The following is a 20,392-nucleotide window of genomic DNA, read 5'->3' on the forward strand; positions in this document are numbered from 1 at the left end:
TCCAGTTTTTGGAGGAATCTCCATATCGCTTTCCATAAAGGTTGAACTAGACAGCATTCCCACCAGCAGTGGATAAGAGTTCCTTTCTCTCCACATCCCCGCCAACACTGTTTATTCTCATTCTTTGTGATGTGTGCCATTCTCTGGGGTGTGAGGTGGTATCTCATCGTTGTTTTGATTTGCATCTCCCTGATGATTAGTGATGTGGAACATTTTTTCATGTGTCTTTTGGCCATGCGTATTTCTTCTTTGTCAAAGTGTCTGTTCATTTCTTCTCCCCATTTTTTGATGGGGTTAGATGTTTTTTTCTTGTAAAGTTCTGTCAGTGCCTTGTATATTTTGGAGATTAGCCCCTTATCTGATGGGTATTGGGTGAATAGTTTCTCCCACTCAGTGGGTGGCTCTTGTATCCTGGGCACTATTTCCTTTGAGGTGCAGAAGCTTCTCAGCTTAATATATTCCCATCTGTTAATCTCTGCTTTCACTTGCTTGGAGAGTGCAGTTTCCTCCTTGAAGATGCCTGTAATGTCCTGTAGTGTTTTGCCTATGTGCTGTTCTATATATCTTATGGTTTTGGGGCTGATATCGAGGTCTTTAATCCATTTGGATTTTACCTTTGTACATGATGTTAGCTGGGGGTCTAAGTTTAATTTTTTGCAAGTGGCTATCCAATTGTGCCAACACCACTTGTTGAAGAGGCTTTCCCTGCTCCATTTAGGATTTCCTGCTCCTTTATCAAAAATTAGATGGTTGTATCTCTGGGGAACATTTTCTGAGTATTCAAGCCTATTCCACTGATCTGAGGACCTATCCTTATTCCAATACCATGCTGTTTTGATAACTGTTGCTTTGTAGTACAGTTTAAAGTTGGGAAAAGTAATTCCTCCCATATTCTTTTTCCCAATGATTGCTTTAGCTATTCGAGGGTGTTTATTGTTCCAAATGAATTTCAAAAGTGTCTGATCCACTTCTTTGAAGAATGTCATGGGTATCTTTAGAGGGATGGCATTAAATCTGTATAATGCCTTGGGGAGTATTGACATTTTGATGATGTTAATCCTGCCGATCCATGAGCAGGGTATGTGTTTCCATTTCCGTGTGTCCTCTCTTATTTCTTGGAGCAGAGTTTTATAGTTTTCTTTGTATAGGTCCTTCACATATTTAGTCAAGTTGATTCCAAGATATTTGAGTTTGTGTGGTACTATTGTGAATGGGGTTGTTTTCTTAATGTCCATTTCTTCTTTATTACTGTTGGTGTATAGAAAGGCCATTGATTTTTGTGTGTTAATTTTGTAGCCTGCCACCTTGCTATATGAGTCTATTGTTTCTAGAAGCTTTTTGATAGAGTCTTTAGGGTTTTCTAAGTAGAGTATCATGTCATCTGCAAACAGTGAGAGCTTGACTTCTTCCTTTCCTATATGGATTCCCTTGATATCCTTTTCTTGCCTAATCGCTATAGCAAGTACTTCCAGTGCTATGTTGAATAGGAGTGGTGAGAGAGGACAGCCTTGTCTTGTGCCAGAATTTAGAGGGAAGGCTTTCAGTTTTTCTCCATTGAGGATAATATTTGCCACTGGCTTGTGGTAGATGGCCTTCACTATATTGAGAAAGGTTCCCTCCATTCCCATCTTGCTGAGAGTTTTGATCAAGAATGGGTGTTGGACCTTATCAAATGCTTTCTCTGCATCTATTGATATGATCATGTGGTTTTTATTTTTCTTGTTATTGATGTTGTGTATTATGTTGATAGATTTACGGATGTTAAACCAGCCTTGCATTCCTGGGATGAAACCTACTTGATCGTAGTGGATGATCTTCTTAATGAGGCATTGAATCCTATTTGCCAGGATTTTGTTGAGGATCTTTGCATCTGCATTCATCAGTGATATTGGTCTGTAATTTTCTTTTTTGGTAGCGTCTCTGTCTGGTTTAGGTATCAAGGTGATGTTGGCTTCATAAAAGCTATTTGGAAGTGTTTCTGTTTGTTCAATTTCATGAAAGAGTCTTGCCAAGATTGGCAGTAGTTCCTCTTGGAAAGTTTGATAGAATTCATTAGTGAATCCATCTGGACCTGGGCTTTTGTTTTTCGGCAGACATTTGATTACTGTTTTAATTTCATCAATGGTGATGGGGGTGTTTAGATATGCTACATCCTCTTCCTTCAACCGTGGAAGATTATAAGAGTCCAAGAATTTATCCATTTCTTCCAGGTTCTCATTTTTAGTGGCGTAGAGTTTTTCAAAGTAGTTTCTGATTACCCTTTGAATCTCTGTCATATCAGTAGTGATCTCTCCTTTTTCATTCCTGATACGAGTTATCAAGTTTCTCTCTCTCTCTTTCTTTGTTAGGTTTGCCAGTGGTCTATCAATCTTGTTTATTTTTTCAAAGAACCAACTTCTGCTTTCGTTGATCTTTCGGATTGTTTTTTGAGTTTCCACTTCGTTGATTTCTGCTCTCAGCTTTGTTATTTCCTTCTGTCTTCCTATTCTTGGGTCCTTTTGTTGAGCATTTTCTAGTTCTATTAGCTGTGTCATTAAGCTACTCAGGTAAGCTCCTTCTTCCTTCCTGATGTGTGCTTGCAAAGCTATAAATTTTCCTCTCAGTACTGCTTTTGCTGTGTCCCATAAGTTCTGAGAGTTTGTGTCTTTATTGTCATTTGTTTCCAGGAACCTTTTTATTTCCTCCTTGATTTCATCTCGGACCCACTGGTTATTGAGCATGAGGCTGTTTAACTTCCAGGTGTTAAAGTGTTTCTTCTGAGTCCCTTTGGAGTTCACAAATAATTTCAGAGCCTTGTGGTCAGCGAAGGTAGTCTGCAAAATTTCTATCCTCTTGATCTTATGGAGGTATGTTTTATGTGCCAGCATGTAGTCTATTCTGGAGAATGTACCATGTACATTGGAGAAGAATGTGTATCCAGGTTTCTGGGGATGGAGTGTCCTATATATATCCACTAGGCCTCTTTCTTCCATTTCTCTCCTCAGGTCTAGTATATTCTTGTTGGGTTTCAGTCTGGTTGACCTGTCCAGTGTTGACAAAGCCGTGTTTAGGTCCCCCACAATTATTGTGTTGTTGTTGATATTATTTTTCAGATTTGTCAGCAGTTGTATTAAATATTTTGCTGGCCCCTCATTCGGTGCATATATGTTTAGGAGAGTGAATTCTTCCTGCTCTACGTACCCCTTGATTAATATAAAATGTCCGTCTTTGTCCCTTACAACCTTCCTGAGTATAAAGTTTGCATTATCTGATATTAGTATGGCCACTCCAGCTTTTTTATGGGTGTTGTTTGCTTGGATAACTTTTCTCCAGCCTTTTATTTTGAGTCTATGTTTGTTCTGACTATTCAGGTGCGTTTCTTGTAGGCAGCAGAAGGTTGGATTGAGTTTTTTGATCCATTTAGCCACTCTGTGTCTCTTAACTGGTGCATTTAGTCCATTGACGTTGAGAGAAAGAATTGTCCTGGGATTTAACGCCATCTTTATTTCAAAATTTGGTGTGTCTTTTGGGTAGTCTTGTCTTAGATTAGGTCTTTCAGTTTTTCTCTTAAGACTGGTTTTGTGTCTGTGAAGTTTCTGAGCTGTTTTTTGTCTGTGAAACCATGTATTCTTCCATCAAACCGGAAAGTGAGTTTTGCTGGGTATAGTATTCTGGGTGAAGCATTCATTTCATTCAGTCTTGTCACAATATCCCACCACTGCTTTCTGGCATTGAGCGTTTCTGGTGACAGGTCTGCTGTAAATCTCAGGGAAGCTTGCTTGAACATGATTTCCCCTTTTGATCTTGCTGTTTTCAGAATTCTGTCTCTATCTGTGGGATTTGTCATTGTGATTAGGATGTGTCTTGGGGTGGTTTTTCTGGGGTCTCTTTTGGTTGGTACTCTTCGGGCATGCAGGATTTGATCACATATATTCTTTAGCTCTGGAAGTTTCTCTTTAATGATGTTCTTGACCATTGATTCTTCCTGGAAATTTTCTTCCTGGGTCTCTGGGACTCCAATGATTCTTAAGTTGTTTCTGTTGATCTTATCATAGACTTCTATTTTCGTCTGTTCCCATTCTTTGACTAATTTTTCCATTGTCTGCTCATTTGCTTTAAGTTTTTTGTCCAATCTCTCCTGCTGTATGGAATTGTTATGTATCTCATCTTCCACAGCACCAAGTCTATTCTCAGCTTCTGATACCCTGTCCCAGAGCTTATCCATTTTGTCATTCACTTCGTTTACTGAGTTTTTCAGGCCTGTTAGTTGACATGTTATTTCAGTTTGGAGTTTTGTCATTTCTGCCTTCATATTTTCTTGGTTCTTATTAGTGTTCTGTTCAACTCGATCCATGGTTTCTTGGAGTCTGTTGAGCACCTTCCATATTGCTAGTCTAAAGTCCTTATCTGAGAGGTTGATTAGTTGTTCAGTCATTATCTGGTCCTCAGAATTGTCATCTTCATTCTCTATGTCTGATGCTGGCCTGCGCTGTTTCCCCATTGTCACATTTGTATTGTGGGTTTTTCTACGTGTTGTAGTGGTATTCATTGTCTATATGATGTAGGCAGCACACTCCTCTGGCTCCTCCCTTTCTGGATGGGCTGACTTGCCTCTAAGGGAGGGGAGTCCTCCGTGGATGAAGCCTCACACTGGGTCAAATCTTAGGCCCGAGCATGTAACAGAGAAGACAGTCCAGAGAGAAATGTTTGCTTCTGTGATATAGCGCCGTTCTTAGTGTGATTTTTCCTTCTTGTTGCAATGGAGTTCTTTCCTTAGAAAGAGTGCACGGCCGCGTAGCGAAGCGGAGCGGCCGTGCTCCTCTGAGCCTCTTTTTGCCCCACTCGCAAGAGTTTCACGCAAGAGGACAGTAGACAGACATAGACAGGTCACACTCACAGTCTTTCACAGCTGAGCCCCACTGGGCCGGTGTACTTTCGCGGATTTTCCCCGCCTGGTGTCACACACAGGGAGCCAGCTTTTGCAAAGGATAGCCGGTTTTTATGCTCTGAAGTCCCTCCCTGAAAATGGCGTCTGGGCGAGCGAGGTTTCTGGAGGCTCTTTTTGCCCCACTCGCAAGAGTTTCACGCAAGAGGACAGTAGACAGACATAGACAGGTCACACTCACAGTCTTTCACAGCTGAGCCCCACTGGGCCGGTGTACTTTCGCGGATTTTCCCCGCCTGGTGTCACACACAGGGAGCCAGCTTTTGCAAAGGATAGCCGGTTTTTATGCTCTGAAGTCCCTCCCTGAAAATCAGAGGAAGTCTTATAGTAAGTGTAGATAGACATGGTCCACACTTGGACCAAATATTTGAATATGTAAGATCAAACTCAGGTTGGCCACATGCAAGGCAAACACTCTATCCATTGTACTATGTCTCTGGCTCCTCCTTTTCTTTGCTCTACAGTGAAACTGCTCATGGTTCATTGATGCTTTCTATTTAAAACTGACCCTTGTGTCTAGCTAGTGGTATGTCCCAAAGTAAGTCAGGAAGAACTCACTACACCATTTTCCTGTTGTTGATCATAAAGAGCCCCATAGTTGGGAGTAATGAAAGTTTCATGCCATTGTATTGAGGTTGCCTTGTTAATGAATGACTGAGAATATCATTCTTTAGATGAAATTGCTCTAGTTCTGAGGACAGTGTGATTGCATCTTTAGATTAGTTTTCATACCACTTTAAGTGATTCTTAACTTCTTTTGAGTGTGTGTGTGTGTGGAGTCAGATAAAGCTCTTTGAGAACTGAATGAAAGATGTATTTGTTCTAGAAAAATTTGCAAATTTTAAGTTTGCATTAATTTCACAGAGTTCATGGATTTTGCACGCACACACACTCATACAATTAGGCTTTTTATGATCGATGCCCTGTGGTCTCTGACTTAAGAACCCATGAGAACTTTCACATAGCAAATATCCATTAAAATCAATAATTTGACCAAAAACAATTGCTCAAAATGTGTGTGTTTTGCTTCATGCATTCTTTGCTTTCCTTAATGATATTTTCTCCCACTAAGCTGTAATCTCCATAAAGGCAGGGACTTTTTTTTTTTAATGTCCTATCTTCACTGCTTCAATATGAAGCATATGAAGCATAATGTATGATAAATAGTTGTTGAATTAGTGAAATAATCTTGTAAACCTCCATGCTTAGACCTTGTTAGTGAGAATTAAGATTTTTATGGACCGTGCTAATGAGAAAATTGAGCTGTGCCAAGATTATAAGCTGCATTGGGAATTTCGTGCCTCTGATGTGGTTCCATGTTAAGAAATTGATTTGATTTTTGTAGTATTGAATCTTCCTAAGTAAGACATGAGAATTATAAACAGCCTCGCAGAGTCACTCTCAGTGGGCTAGTAGCCCTTTATAGTTTCCATGCTGAAAAGACATGAATAGAGCAGCTCATGATGCAGACAAGGAACAAATCTATACGTCAAAACTCATTTGAGAACCTTGCCCAAGGCATCAACAACCAGGTAGAAATTATCTCGAAAATTATGCAGGGTATTAGGAAGAGCATCACTTAGCTCTCTCACTTTAGCCACTGATTATTTTATTTCCACTAATTCCAAAGCAACCCCTCCCTGGTGGTGGTTGCAAAAAGAGATCATTTGGAACCTTTAATTTCCTTGCTAGCTTTCCAGTGACATTAATTATTTTGCAACTCACTGGTGAAACTAGTAGCAACTGGAGACCAGATGAGGGGTAGGGCACATGTGGTGGTATGTATATGTGTCTGTGTGTGTCCCATTTCTTTTCCTATGTATGCATTTGTGCCTCACAAAATAGCATAAACTAGACTGTGCCTGTGTGCCTGTGTGTGAAAGTGAGATGGCAAGTGTATGTGAGAGAGAGAAAAAGAGATGAACCTCTTTGAACTCTTACTACTGTGTTCTGGATACAGTTTAATGACAAGGATCTTTATAGCCGAGGAGGAGTTTGTATGATGGATAAATCTGACAGCAGGAAAGTAAAGCACAAGGAAGTAGTAATAAGATTTCAGGATCCTGGGTTGGAGAGATAGCATAGCGGTAGGGCAATTTCTGAGCGCAGAGCCAGGAGTGACCCCTGAGCGCTGCTGGGTGTGACCCCAAAACCAACAACAAAAAAAAAGATTTCAGGATCCTGCTGTGACAAATGATAAAACACCAAGCAAGCATCAGCTTCCAGATTGGGGACAGCCTCTGCCCCACTTGGCAGAGTTGTATATTTATTTGCAGCTTGGGTCTTTCCAAGAAGTAATGATAAATCTTGGTGCCATGCTAAGGAAGGGAAAAGTCATACAAAGGCTCTAGAGGATTGTTTAGCTACCACATCTGTAGATGGACCATTTCCATAGGGATGTAGAATTCTGTTTTCTACCCTGAGTAGCGGGGTCTTGGTTCACGCATATCCATAGAGGCAGAGGCTGCTGAAGGTTCGCTCTTAATGATGGCAAGTTGAAGACTCAGTTTGGATACTAGCATTTACCCCTGTTTTATTTACCTATCTACTTTTTTTTTTTCATTTCAAATACCCTAAAGCTTTGCTGCCTTTCAATACCAGTGAGTTTGTTTTTGTTGTTCCCTGGTGATGTTGGGTTTGATTCAGAGAGAAGTATGTTGGGGATCCTGGATTCCTAGGATATCAGCCATGACCTTGAAGTTCATGAGATGCCCTGAGAGGGTCCTCCTACCAAAAGTCTTAAATACTATAAGAATCTCTGGCTCTGGAACCTGAGAGATAGCCCAGAAAGTAAGGCACTTGCCTTATATGTGTGAATCAACTCCAGTTTGAGTCCCCACCACCATCAAGAGTGCCCCCTGAACACAGCGCCAGAATAAGTCCTGATACAGTCCCTGTTTTCTATGACTTGGACTAGGAAGGATATTGATCTAGTATCTTTTGCTTTCATGCCTCAAATCCTAGACTAGAATTGGTCTTCTGGTACCTTTTACCTTGGCCCACCCTCTCCTCTTGACCCTCAAGTCATTTTGCTGTTGAAGAGAGTCATGGAAAGAGAAGTACAAAGAAGACTCATTTCCCCAAAAGGCTGTAGGAAAAAAATGGGTTTCTTGGATCTTTCCACCTTCAAGGGCTGGTAGCTACCTTAGCAGTGACATGGAAAAACAGAAGCCCAAAGAGGGCCAGATCGAAGGGAAACATGAAATGAACACATCAACTCAAGGGCTTGTCATTATATTACAAACACAGTTCCTCCAGTTCTTTTTGTCCCCTTTATTTATTTTTTTCTAACTATCTTTATTTAAGCACCATGATTACTAACATGTGATTATCCACTGACCCAAAACACACACACATCATATACCACACACACCACACACACCTGTTTACTGTGGTCCAGGTGATCAGAGCAGCAGCTTAATCCCTGATTAAGGATGCCCCAAGCTGTCTTCACTGTTTCTAGTATGAACCAATTTTAATGACTTTCTGTTTTGCAGCCATTATTATCTGATCCTACAGTTTTACTTATGCTTTTTTTTTTTCTGCCCCACACTTGCATCCTTGTGCCAATCCTTGGACCTAGCTTTTGAGTCCAACTCAAATGCCTCCCTTGAATTTTGTTAGGGTGCTTGTCACTTTTCGGAGCCCAAAATATTGCCATGTAGCCAGCTATCTTCTACTACATTACAAAATCCTTCATGACCTGGACCCTTTTTGGGGGTGGGGGGCATACCCAGCAATGCTCAGGTTACTCCTGGCTCTGCACTCAGAAATCACTCCTGTCAGACTAGGGGGACTATATGGGATGCCATGGATCTAACTCAGATCAACCACGTGCAAGGTAAAAACTCTATCCTCTGTGCTATTACTCCAACCCCTAATAATTTTATGTATTAGTGAGTTCATTCCATATAGGAAACAACTGCTAACTACTTTATGGTTTTTATTTTGTTCTTTTTTTTTCTTTCCTTTTTTTTTTTTTGGTTTTTGGGTCACACTTGACAACGCTCTTGAGTCACTCCTGGCTCTACACTCAGAAATTGCTCTTTGCAGGCTCGGGACCATAAGGGATGCCGAGATTCGAACCACCATCCTTCTGCATCTAAAGCAAATGCCCTACCGCTGTGCTATCTCTTCAGCCCCTTTATTTTGATCTTGTTATTTTTGGGGCCATACCCAGCAATTCTCAGGAGTTACTCTTGGCTCTGTGCTCTGAAATTACTCCTGGCAGGCTCAGGGGACTATGTGGGATGCCAGGGATCAACCCAAGTTGGCTACATGCAAGGCAAAAACTCTACCCACTGTGCTATTGCTCTGGCCCTGACCTGGACATTTTAACCTGTGTCTAACGTTAGGACTTTTACTCAAAATCTTGTCTGTGGTAGAAGCAACCTGGTAGATATGTATTGACTTTGAGATGTGGTCTGTACTCTTGAGCATACAGGACATAGTTTTTAAGTGCTTGCTAGCTATAGTTAATACCATCTTGTTGTCCTGTCCTCATCTCCTCTTTGGATACCAAAAGGGCATCTATCTGGGTGGGTGGTGGGTGTATTCTGGGAAGCCATCAGGGCAATACCATCATATCTTAATTATAGCTCTGGCAACAGCACTACTTTTAGCAAACAGCGTAACAAGCAGTAACACTTGGGCGGGCCCAGGCGCCGGAAACCGGCCTCCCTTTTGGTTTCTCCTGCCCCCTTCTCAATCCATCACCTGTATTTGTTCCTACTGTAATTTAAACACCTGTCGAGATGGAATGCGTGCAATGTGTCCCTGCCCCACACATTCAGATGTTTGCTCACCTGCCTTATTCGGAACACTGGCTCTAAAATAAACAGCGTTGCAGTCCTAAAAGAAAATAAAAATGTGCTGAGGTCACTGTGGCCATGGCCATGAGGGGAGGAATGAGAGTAGATGGTCTGGATAGGCCATGCCAGGAGAGTGGATTAGAGATGGAGGAGGAGGAGGAGGAGGAGGAGGAGGAGGAGGAGGAGGAGGAGGAGGAGGAGGAGGAGGAGGAAGGTGAGTCGGAGGAGGAGGTGGGGGAGGTGGCAGATAACTGTCCACAGCCCCTAGGCGCTGGTGGTGGAAGTATCCCAGACTACATTTTCCCACAAGCAAATCCACCAGCCAACCAACCAAAGAAAGGCACCTACAGAAGAACTGCTATAACAAGCGGATTATTTTCAGGCTTAAATGACTTGGTTGGTGTTAATGAGCACCATTTTCTCATGGCCTATGAACTCAACTTGAAATTTTCTTTTTTTTTGGGGGGGGGGGGCACACCTGGCGTTGCTCAGGGGTTACTCCTGGCTGTCTGCTCAGAAATAGCTCCTGGCAGGCACGGGGGACCCTATGGGACACCGGGATTCGAACCAACCACCTTTGGTCCTGGATGGGCTGCTTGCAAGGCAAACGCCGCTGTGCTATCTCTCCGGGCCCAGAATTTTCTGAAGCTTGTTCTAAACTGTTTTATCCACTGTAGAGGCCTTGGCCTACTTGACATTCCTCATGTTCATGTTTGAGCATCCACGAAATGCTGAGAACTAGTCAAACCTTCACAGGCCTGTCCTATCAGTCTTCTCCATTCTCTGCCCTCTCTTGTTTTCGTCTTGCTCCCTGCCATACATGACCAAGACAGAGTAAATGACATGGTATTTCCGTCACTGTGGTATAGCTAGCACTGTTCAAAAGTGGGGACTGAAAAGGATCCTGTCAGCCAAGTCACTTCTGAGAGACCACAGGGCACTATGTATGGATTAGGAAGATTCTTTGGCCAGAGCCAAATCCGCTTACCCCGTTCAATTGCTGATAGCATTGAAGACCCTGGTAGCTGGCACGGGAGGAGCTGGAGTGTGGATGCTGGTGTCACCTACACAACATTGCAGAAATAAGGGAAAGAGTGATAGTACAGGAGGCTTGCTTTATCACATGGCTCACTCAGGTCTGATCCTGACACCTCCTACAGTCCCCTCCCCACCCTAACCCTACCAAGACTAAATTCTAAGACCAGAGCTCAGAGTATGCACCAGTATGGCCCTCAAATAGACAGGATTCAGGTTTTACTTTTAGCAAGAATTCTTGGAGAGGTTGTGGCTTTGGTTTTTTTTTTTTTTTTTTTTTTTTATTTTGGGGCCATACAGCAGTGCTCAGGCTTACTCCTGCCTCTACTCCAGAGTGTCTTCTTGCAGGGCTTGGGGGCTGGGACAGTATGCAGTGCTGTGGATCCATCTGGAGTCAGCTATATACAAGGCAAATGTCTTAACCCCTGTCTATCTCTCTGGCCATTTTCAGTAGGAATTCTTTGGAAAGTAAGGTAAAATCCTTGGCAAGTTTTTTTTTTTAATTCCTTATCTAATCTCATTTAAGAAGTATTCCCTTTTGCTATGCTTCAAAATCCATTAATAGGGATGTTTTGCTCTTTTTTAGAAGGAAATCACTGTGGCTGCCAAGCCTTAATTTATCCTTGAAGTCAAGAATGGAGATTCAGGGCTGGAATGTACAGCAGTTTACTAGTACAGCTGACCTCGGTTCCATTTCCAGCACCACAACATCTCTTGAGGATAGCCCTGGAGGCCCCCAGGGTGACTTGGGTGTCCGCTGGGACTGCAGGACCTGAGCAGCAGCATCCTCAGGCCCTTGCATTGAAACAATTTCCCAGAGAATTGGCAGGGAATCGCCAGTGGGGAGCCTGAACTTCTTGAGCACCTCTTGGGAGGCTCACCTCAAAAAAACATGTGGAGATTCATAAGAAAACTCACCCATAATCCAAAATCAGTTTCCTTGTCCTGCCACCTTTCACTGTGCACACTGAGAAATAGAACTGACTGAGAGGGTTTCCTCTTTACTTGGAGGTGTGTGTGTGTGTGTGTGTGTGTGTGTGTGTGTGTGTGTGTGTGTGTGTGTGTGTGTGTGTGTGTGTTTCCTCTTTACTTGGTGTGTGTGTGTCTTGGAGGTGTGTGTGTGTATATGTGTGTTTCCTCTTTACTTGGCGGTGTGTGTGTGTGTTTCCCCTTTACTTGGTGTGTGTGTGTTTTAAATGGCCACACCCAGTAATGCTTAGGAATGACTCCAGGCAGTGCTCAGGGGACTATATGGACATATGGGGTGCCAGGGATCGAATTTAGTTATCTATGTGCAAGGCAAATGCCCTACCCATTCTACTGTTACTGTCATCATCATCTTTAGTGTCTCATGTGCAGGATGGCAGCAAGAAGTCAGTTTGAAGGGGAAGGAAGAGATTATGCCTCAGTGTGATGCAGTGATAATTTGGTTTTTCGGTATGTTTGTGGACGGTGTTGGGGCCACATCTGGCAGTGCTAGGAGGTTACTCGTGGTTCTGTGCTCAGAAATAGCTCCTGAGCAAGCTTGGGGGACCATGTGGGATACTGGGGATTGAACTTAAGTCTGTCCTGGGCTGGCCACATACAAGGCAAACACCCTACCACTGTGCTATTGCTCCAGCCCCACAGTGATCACTTTGAAATCACTGTTCTCAGAATCAGATCTGTAGCCTTTTAAAAAATGCTAAGAATTCAGAATAACTAGGATTGTTTCCCTGTCAGTTTCAAAATCAAACAATGGATCTTAAAGCAAAAGAGCAGTTGGGCCACTGCTCATGCTAAGCCTTAGTCTTTCCAACCCTGAGAAAGCATGTCAGCAATGTGTCTTCCTGTAAGGATTGAATGAGGCGGAGAGAGAAGCCCTGTTTTCTGCTGGTGCTGCAGCAACCACTTGTGTTAACACCTGCTGAGGAGCAGAGCACTGTTCACTTGAAGGAACTCATCTCTGCTTTAATTTTGGCCCTGCTGCTTATGAGGGTGCATAAGTTTGGTCTAGATATTGACTCTCTCTGGACCTGAATTTCTTCTTCTGTCAAGTGGCACAACCGGAGAGGGCTTGCCGAGCATTATAGGAGAGGGTGCATGCCAAGAGAATGTAAGCAGGGGCCGGAGAGATAGCATGGAGGTAAGGCGTTTACCTTTCATGCAGAAGGTCATCAGTTCGAATCCAGCTTCCCATATGGTTCCCTGTGCCTGCCAGGAGCAATTTCTGAGCCTGGAGCCAGGAGTTTCCCTTGAGCACTGCCGTGTGTGACCCAAAAACCACACACACACACAAAAAAAAAAAGAGAATGTAAGCTTAGCCACCTAGCTCGGGGTCCCTTAGAACCCTTCATGGAAGTCTTAGCTGGGATGTGGCAACAGTGGCGTTTAAACTGGGGCCAGCAGAGGACTTAGCACATCTGATCTCGTTTCCTTCCTATTCAGGCAAATCTCTAAACTCTGCAATTTCTACCAGACACAGGCTGAAGTCGTGTCCATGTTGTTTAATTCATGACTGCCCTACTCTACGTTATTAATAAGCCTTCTTTATTAAGTGTTGGCACAACGGAGGTAGTAATTGGAGAAGCTATTATTACAAAGACCTTTCTCACTTTGGAGTATTTTTACAAGCTGCTGGGTCATGTCTAATTTGAAAGCCCTGAGTTTTAAGGTCATGGACTGGGACAGGGATCTCACAGTGGGGCTGGAGTGAGTTGGGTCCTGCCAGGAGTCTGCTGGGGTGTCTGAAAACCTGGTCATCCTCTGCCTCACTGTTCCCTTCTGAAGCCCCCTAATACTCTAAATACTCTCTTGCCACACCCCATACGAAACACAAACATATCCAAGAGTAGAAGAGCCAGCCACAAGTGATAAACTGTGCTTAGCATCAGGAGCCAACCTTCTACAAACAGATCCCCGGTCGTGGTGCTGACCAAACACCCCTGCCCTGCACTGGAAGTCACTTCTGACCTACGGAAAACAGCTTTTCTCCCAAGAAAAATATTTGAGCCCTCTGATGAGAAGGCATAATTCTGGGCTGTTTTCACTTAGTGAATTCTCTAACTCAGAATGAAGCATTCTACAGTTACTGAAAATGACCTTTTTATTTCCTTCAATAGCTTAAAATTAAAAACACAGGCAGGGAGTGTAGCTCCAGCCATAAAGAACATTCCTTGCAGGCAGAAGGCCTTGGGTTTGATCCCTGGCACCATAAAAAAAGTTGGGTTTGATCCCTGGCACCATAAAAAAGATTTTTTTTTGCAGGGGCCGGAGAAGTGGCATAAGTGGTAAGGTGTTTGCCTTGCCCGTGCTAGCCTAGGACAGAGCGCGGTTCCATCCCCTGGCATCCCATATGGTCCCCCAAGCCAGGAGCAATTTCTGAGCACATAGCCAAGAGTAACCCCTGAGCATCACTGGGTGTGGCTCCAAAACCCCCCCAAAATTTTTTTTTTAATTTTGCATTCTTCTGCAATTTTGTAAATGTCAGAATGATCTTTCTCATTTGTTTTTGTGTTGAGACTACACTTAGCTGTGCTCAGTACTTACTCCTAGCTTTATACTCAAGGACCACTCCTGGCAAGGCTCAAGGAATCATAGGATTCTGGAAATCCAACCCAGGTTAGATGATGCGCAAGGCATGAGCAAGACGGGCACACTATTCGCTCGCTGTACTATCACTCTTGCCCCCAATATCAAGTTCTTAGGGCATTACAAATCACTTTTCTCAGAATTTACATCTCCTCACATTACTAATTTCTCACTAGTGTTTCATGAGTCACAGTCTATATTCAGATTTGTAATATCCCTTTTTTTTCAAAGACACACCTTTTTTTGTTTTGTTTTTGGTTTTGGGGTCACACCCAATGGCACTCAGGTTACTCCTGCCTCTGCATTCAGAAATCGCTCCTAGCACACTCAGGGGACCATATGGAATGCCAGGATTTGAACCACCATCCATCCTGGGCCAACTGTGTGCAAGGCAAACACCCTACTGTTTCGCTCTCTCTCTCCGGCCCCAACACACTTTGTTTTTACCTCATCTGATTCTGCAATGCTTCTCAAACCATCCTTTTTTTTCTTACACCCTGCACACTCGGGTTTTAACAGTATATTCACTATTAATTTTCTCATGATCCTTTTGTTTTTAGAGTATAAAAATAATACAGGTCCAGCATCATGTGGCAATGTGGCAAATGTAGGGAAATTTAAGAAAGGAAATATTGCCATTCAGACATGGATGCTATTTATGTCTGGGATTTTTATGTCTAGTACTTAATTATATGTGTAAGGAAATTTCAGTCCACTTTTTTCATATTGTGTTTTTTGGGGACTTGAGATATCAGCAGGTTTCTGTGTTACTAAAGATATTTATTTATTTTAATGGCTCCACAATATTCTCTTATATGAATAGAGCAAAACTTATCAAATACTTGGATTTTTGTTATTAGAATCCATGCTTGCTTACAAACTAGCATGAAGTTAGTTCCAACAGCTATATGCAGATCTAGGCACTGCTATTTCCTATGTGTTTCTGTCTTCGTAAAATGTGGTTAAAATAGAAACATTCACTAACTATAATTTTATTAAACCAAAATAGCTGTTATCTACTTAAATGAGATGTGGCTACTATTAGACACTGAATATCTGTCTTAGTTTTCAACCTAATACCTTGAAGTTACAGTGTAGCACAAAATTTATAGCTATTTTAATAACTTTAATAATATATCGCCCAATATATTTCTAGGAAGATGCTACCAACTAATGGTCACATACATAAGTACCCATCTTAATGCTACCTCAGGCCAGCATCAAATCTTAGATAATTGTTTTGTTTCGTTTTTGGGCCACATCCATTGCCACTCAGGGTTACTCCTGGCTATGCACTCAGAAATCGCTCCTGGCTTGGGGGGACCATACGGGACGCCAGGGGATTGAACCGTGGTTTGTCCTAGGCTAGCACTTGCAAGGCAGACACCTAACCTCTAGTACCACCACCACTCTGGCCCCAAATCTTAGATAATTGTATGCCAAATGACACACCTGAAATTTGCACTTCTTTGATTGTGAAATTGTCCAGAAGTTTTGCACATTGTTTATTGATATCAATGGCCAATTTTCTAACAACTCTGTGTCTTCTCTTTTTCAATAAGCTCTTGTATAATACAATGTATAGCTAATGTTTATTTATTTATTTATTTTATTTTTGTTTTTTGGGTCACACCGGCAGTGCTCAGGGGTTATTCCTGGCTCTAGACTTAGATAATCGTCCCCGGCAGGCTCAGGAGACCATATGGGATGCCAGGATTCAAACCACCGTCCTTCTGCATGCAAGGCAAACGCCTTATTGCTGTGCTGTCTCTCTGGCCCCCAGCTAATGTTTATTGACTATTTTGAACCTTCTGCTGAAGAAATGAGGCTCAGCTTACCTATTTTCTTCAAACCCTGACTGGCATAGAGCAAATGCTCAGCTAGTTTTTGCTACCTCTGTTTCATCTAAGCTCACAGCATACAGTGCACCTAGTAGGTGCAGAACAAACATCTGCTCACTCGCATTGGCATAGGCATCCTGACTTTTCATGTGGCTTTCTTTGCCACAGCCACTGTTTCCACTCAGGTGAAGCACTGGTGCCTGGACTTGACTTCTCCATCCCACACTCCTTGCCACAGTATTTGTAATGACTTTTACAAAATTCTGTACACTTCATTTCTAGGTAGCCAACCTGAGCTTGTCAAGTGGCGTCATAAACAGATGCAGTGCTTCAACCCCTCCCACCCTTCGACCCGTCATCAGTCCTTGTGGCACCACGTGGTCAGTGCAGTCAGATCCGAAGGCTCTAAACAGCCACTCCAACTCTTTCGGAAGCAGGTATGTGCCGGACCAGGGCTTCACATGGGGACGTGTGGGTGACACAGGATAGCCAGCGCCATTGGTCATTTGTCCTACACCACTGGCTTCCTTTCACTGGAAGGAAGTTCACAGATCTCCCTCTCGATGTCCTCATTGAGCAGGAAGTTTCTGGCACAGTTGGGTAAAGAGCCAGCGTTTGTCCTGTATTCAGTCCTCACCTGGACTCATCTTTGGCTTCTTGTATGGTCTTCTCTTCATTTGACTTCTGTTTTGGTCTTTTCATTTTTTTTGTTTAGACCTGGTACATTGTGTTTCAGTAACTTTGGGCTCCCTTTCTTTTGAAGGACAGATTTGATTTTGATGTTCTTTTCTAGGCTATATAATTAACCACCTTCCTGGAGTGGGCTCATTTAGGAAGTGGGGAGGGAATTTTTCTTGATGTAGTTGAGAGAAATGACAGATAGATTCTGGCCATGAGGTTTCCTTGATGTAGTTAAGGCAAAATCCAAATCAATTCTGGCCATAAAGAAAGCAGCTGGTGAGCTCAAACAGGAGTGCACAGTATTGGTTCCTAGTCTTCATTATTTTAGTCTAATGTGAATAAGCTGTGAGAAGTGGATACCCTGATAACATCTTGCTTTGGTGGCTTTTAAGTCTGTCTTTCATAGCCTGATCCAGGAGTCAGAGGAGCTAGAAAATAATGCAGTGACTGCAGCCAAATGTTCTGATGGGCTGAAATACTGACTTTCCAAATTCTACCACTCATCCCTACCCATAGACTGGCCTTGCCCACCAGCTGTCTCTTGGTCCTGCTTCCTTATCTTGAGGTGAATGAAGGTCTGAGCACAGAGGACTCTTCTCTGGCATTCCAGGGGCTGCTGGGTTCACGTCAGAGACTGATGTGGGAAGTCGCTAACCTGAGCTAGGAAGCTCCAAAGCATCAGCTCCTCAGCACATTCAGGTGGAGCATCCATGAGCATCACTGTCCTGAGCTGAGAGCATTCTCACCTGAGAATAGGAGTAAAGGGGCCCCACTGCACCATTACTCTGAGTTTGCCTTTGGTTGGCTGGCCTGCTACAGCATGACTGCTCTCCTAAACATAGGTCATTAAAAAGAATTTCTCTTTATGCCATCTCACTTTCTTTGCCACATAAAAAAAAGAATTCCAAATGTTTCATTTTACAGTCAGAGCTTTGTTTCTCTGGAAAACACTTTCCTTGCCAAAACTTGGGTGTATTGTCTGCCGGACAAGGCTACAACTGTTTCCCAAACCCTAAGAAAAATGGCAGAACTACAGTTTGGGAGAGGTAGATTGTGAACGTGTTTCAGCCTTGTAAATGGAGGCTGGGAAAAGAAGAAAAGCTGTGTCTGTCTAGTCTTCTCTTGCGAGTGCCTGTAAGTGCTGAGGGCCAGAAAAGTAGAGCTGCTCAGTCAAGGTCAACCAGCTCCTCAGCCTAGCCTGCCACTGGCTGCCTGCTAGACCAGACTATTTGGAGCTGCCCTAGAGTCATCCGCTCACTCCAAAAAGCAGCCCCTGCTCCCACCAGAGCAAAGAGGGTTTCTCCTTTTTTTGGGTCAGTGATTCCCCACAGCAGTCATCGCTTCCTTCACCTGTTCTTCAGGGCAAAGGCACAAATTTAGATCCCATTTGCATCCAAGCCAGGCCTGGGACTCTGGCTCTGTTCTGCCCCAGGTAATCTCTGATTGTCACATAGCCTGGGACTTGGCTTGGGTTTCCAGTTCCATGTAGGACCCCAGGTATTGTTCCTAGGGATCCCCCACTAATGCAGCCCTGAGTCTCAGCAGTCCTTCCGGCTTTGGCTTTGATGTGGGACCCAGCCAGGCTCCCCCAGCAGCCATTCTTCATAGCTCCGCAGCCCAGTTGGCCTCTGTCACCTGATCAGTCACTGTTTTGTGGTGGTTTCTGTAGTAGCTCTCAATAGTTAGGGCAATGAAGTTTAATAAAGGTGGGAATAGAAGCTTAGAGAGGTGAGTTTTATCACTGGCTTTATTTTATTTATTACTGACACTGAGTGGCCTTTATTATGCATTTCATCTTTTTATGGGTCAGCATACTCATACCTGTGAAATACTGGCATGTTCTAAAAGCTTCCAGATGATCCCAGAAGCACTTGGCTCCCTGGAAGCAACTACTCAGTAAATACCAGGTTCTCCTCCTGCTCTTTCTACAATAGCAATTGTGGATTCCATCTGACAAATAGGAACGGGTTGTTTCACTTGGGATTGACCTGTGAACAGTTAGACATGTAAAGTGGATCCCACGGCTGCCTGGACTTTTCACATGCGTATTAGATGATTCTATGGCTTGATAGCCACAGGAATGAAAAGGGTTGACTCACACAAGCCCTACAGATAGTGTTATTTTTTCATTTCCCTGCAGTATTGCTATTGTTCTCCATCTCAGGGATCACACAAGTTCTCACCAGACAACCTTGTTCTTCCCCCGCTCTTTTGAAACCAGCTCAAATGTAGCCCCGGGGGCTGTTGTGTCCCGTTGGGTCAGTGTGAGCTCAGCCCAGCTCCTCAAATCCCCTGGTCCCTCTGGTCTGTCTGGAGTCCCTGGGCAAGCTTTGTTGTGGGAGAGGAAGGCAGAGAGCCCACGGCTCACCCAGACAGCCTGAGGTTGGCCACAGAGCTGCAGTTCCCCAGACACTCTGGAGTTGGACTTGGCCAGCCTTCCCCCTGTTGTTACTTTTCAGAGGTAATAAGTGAGATTAATTGCAGGCCATTCTCCAGAAGAGAAAGTTAGTCAGGGCCAAACACAGTCACATGGTGAGGAGGCTGAGGTGCACCTCTGAGCCAGTTCGATTTAGGGCTACACCACGGGCTCTCTGCGTGCTGGGGCCAAGTGCTCATGACCACCCCATTTCTCCAAGGCATCATCTTTGGTTTTTTGGTGGTCTTAAAGCTGAGGTGTTGTGCTTTCTTTAGCCAGTGAAATAGGTTGGTTTTCTCAGGCTGCCTTTGAAGTCTCTGTGTTCTGGGCACATAGAAGCTGCTGAGAGACTGAGGAGAGGTGCAGAGGCAGCCAAGCTCTGATACTTCACTGCTGTCACCTTGGGGTGGGGCTGGGCCTTAGCGACCATTGTCTAGGTGAGCTGTGCTCTCTGGGTTCACAGCAAGTGTGTCTTTCTCTGGGAGACCTGGAAGGGTTATTGTGAAGTCTTGGCTGCTGCTTGGAATGATTTGGGAAGGACAGGGCCTCAGACAGCTTGGCAGGAGCCTGAGGCTCTGGATTTTTCCAGTCCAGCCCTTCCTTGTGGATCGAGCTGTCAGGGAATCCCACGAATGTCTGGCTTCTGCCCCTTTGTATGTTTTTCCAGCGTTTGTCATTGAATTATTTTTATCCTTCCTTATGGGTTTTATTTTTTTCTTTTTAATTGTACACGGAACCTGGGGATTTGTCTGTTCCTCGATGTGGAAGGTACAATGGGGAGGACTGATTTTTTTTTTTTCTCCTACTCTTTATAATTGGGAAAGATATCCAGGTATAGGCTGTCTGCCGTGACCAAACTCTATTTACAAGAACATCATATGTTATTCCTTTACATTCTTTCTAGAAAATGGGTATATTGTAGCCTAAGATCTTGAAAGTTGGGACCAGAGAGATAGCATGGAGGTAAAGGTATTTGTCTTGCATGCAGAAGGTCGGTGGTTCAAATCCTGGCATCCCATATGGTCCCCTGAGCCTGCCAGGAGCGATTTCTGAGCATAGAGCCAGGAGTAACCCCTGAGTACTGCCAGGTGTGACCCCCCCCCCCAAAAAAAAT

The 20,392-nt window shown here is 43.6% G+C and overlaps 3 protein-coding genes across 3 annotated transcripts in view; 2 read left to right on the top strand and 1 right to left on the bottom strand.

Annotated features, from left to right (window-relative positions):
- Window positions 1–20,392, top strand: part of TTLL5 (tubulin tyrosine ligase like 5) — a 310,256-nt gene that overhangs the window by 166,328 nt on the left and 123,536 nt on the right. Inside the window, exon 30 of the mRNA XM_049770318.1 lies at window positions 16,464–16,618. Coding sequence (XP_049626275.1) covers window positions 16,464–16,618 — 155 coding nt within the window. The remainder of the gene's footprint in view (window positions 1–16,463; window positions 16,619–20,392) is intronic.
- Window positions 1–20,392, bottom strand: part of LOC126004088 (peroxiredoxin-1) — a 1,184,503-nt gene that overhangs the window by 161,107 nt on the left and 1,003,004 nt on the right. The gene's annotated exons all lie outside the window — the stretch shown is intronic.
- Window positions 1–20,392, top strand: part of VASH1 (vasohibin 1) — a 967,981-nt gene that overhangs the window by 60,387 nt on the left and 887,202 nt on the right. The window lies entirely within an intron of this gene.

Source organism: Suncus etruscus, chromosome 3, assembly GCF_024139225.1.
Source record: "Suncus etruscus isolate mSunEtr1 chromosome 3, mSunEtr1.pri.cur, whole genome shotgun sequence".
Lineage (NCBI taxonomy): Eukaryota > Metazoa > Chordata > Mammalia > Eulipotyphla > Soricidae > Suncus > Suncus etruscus.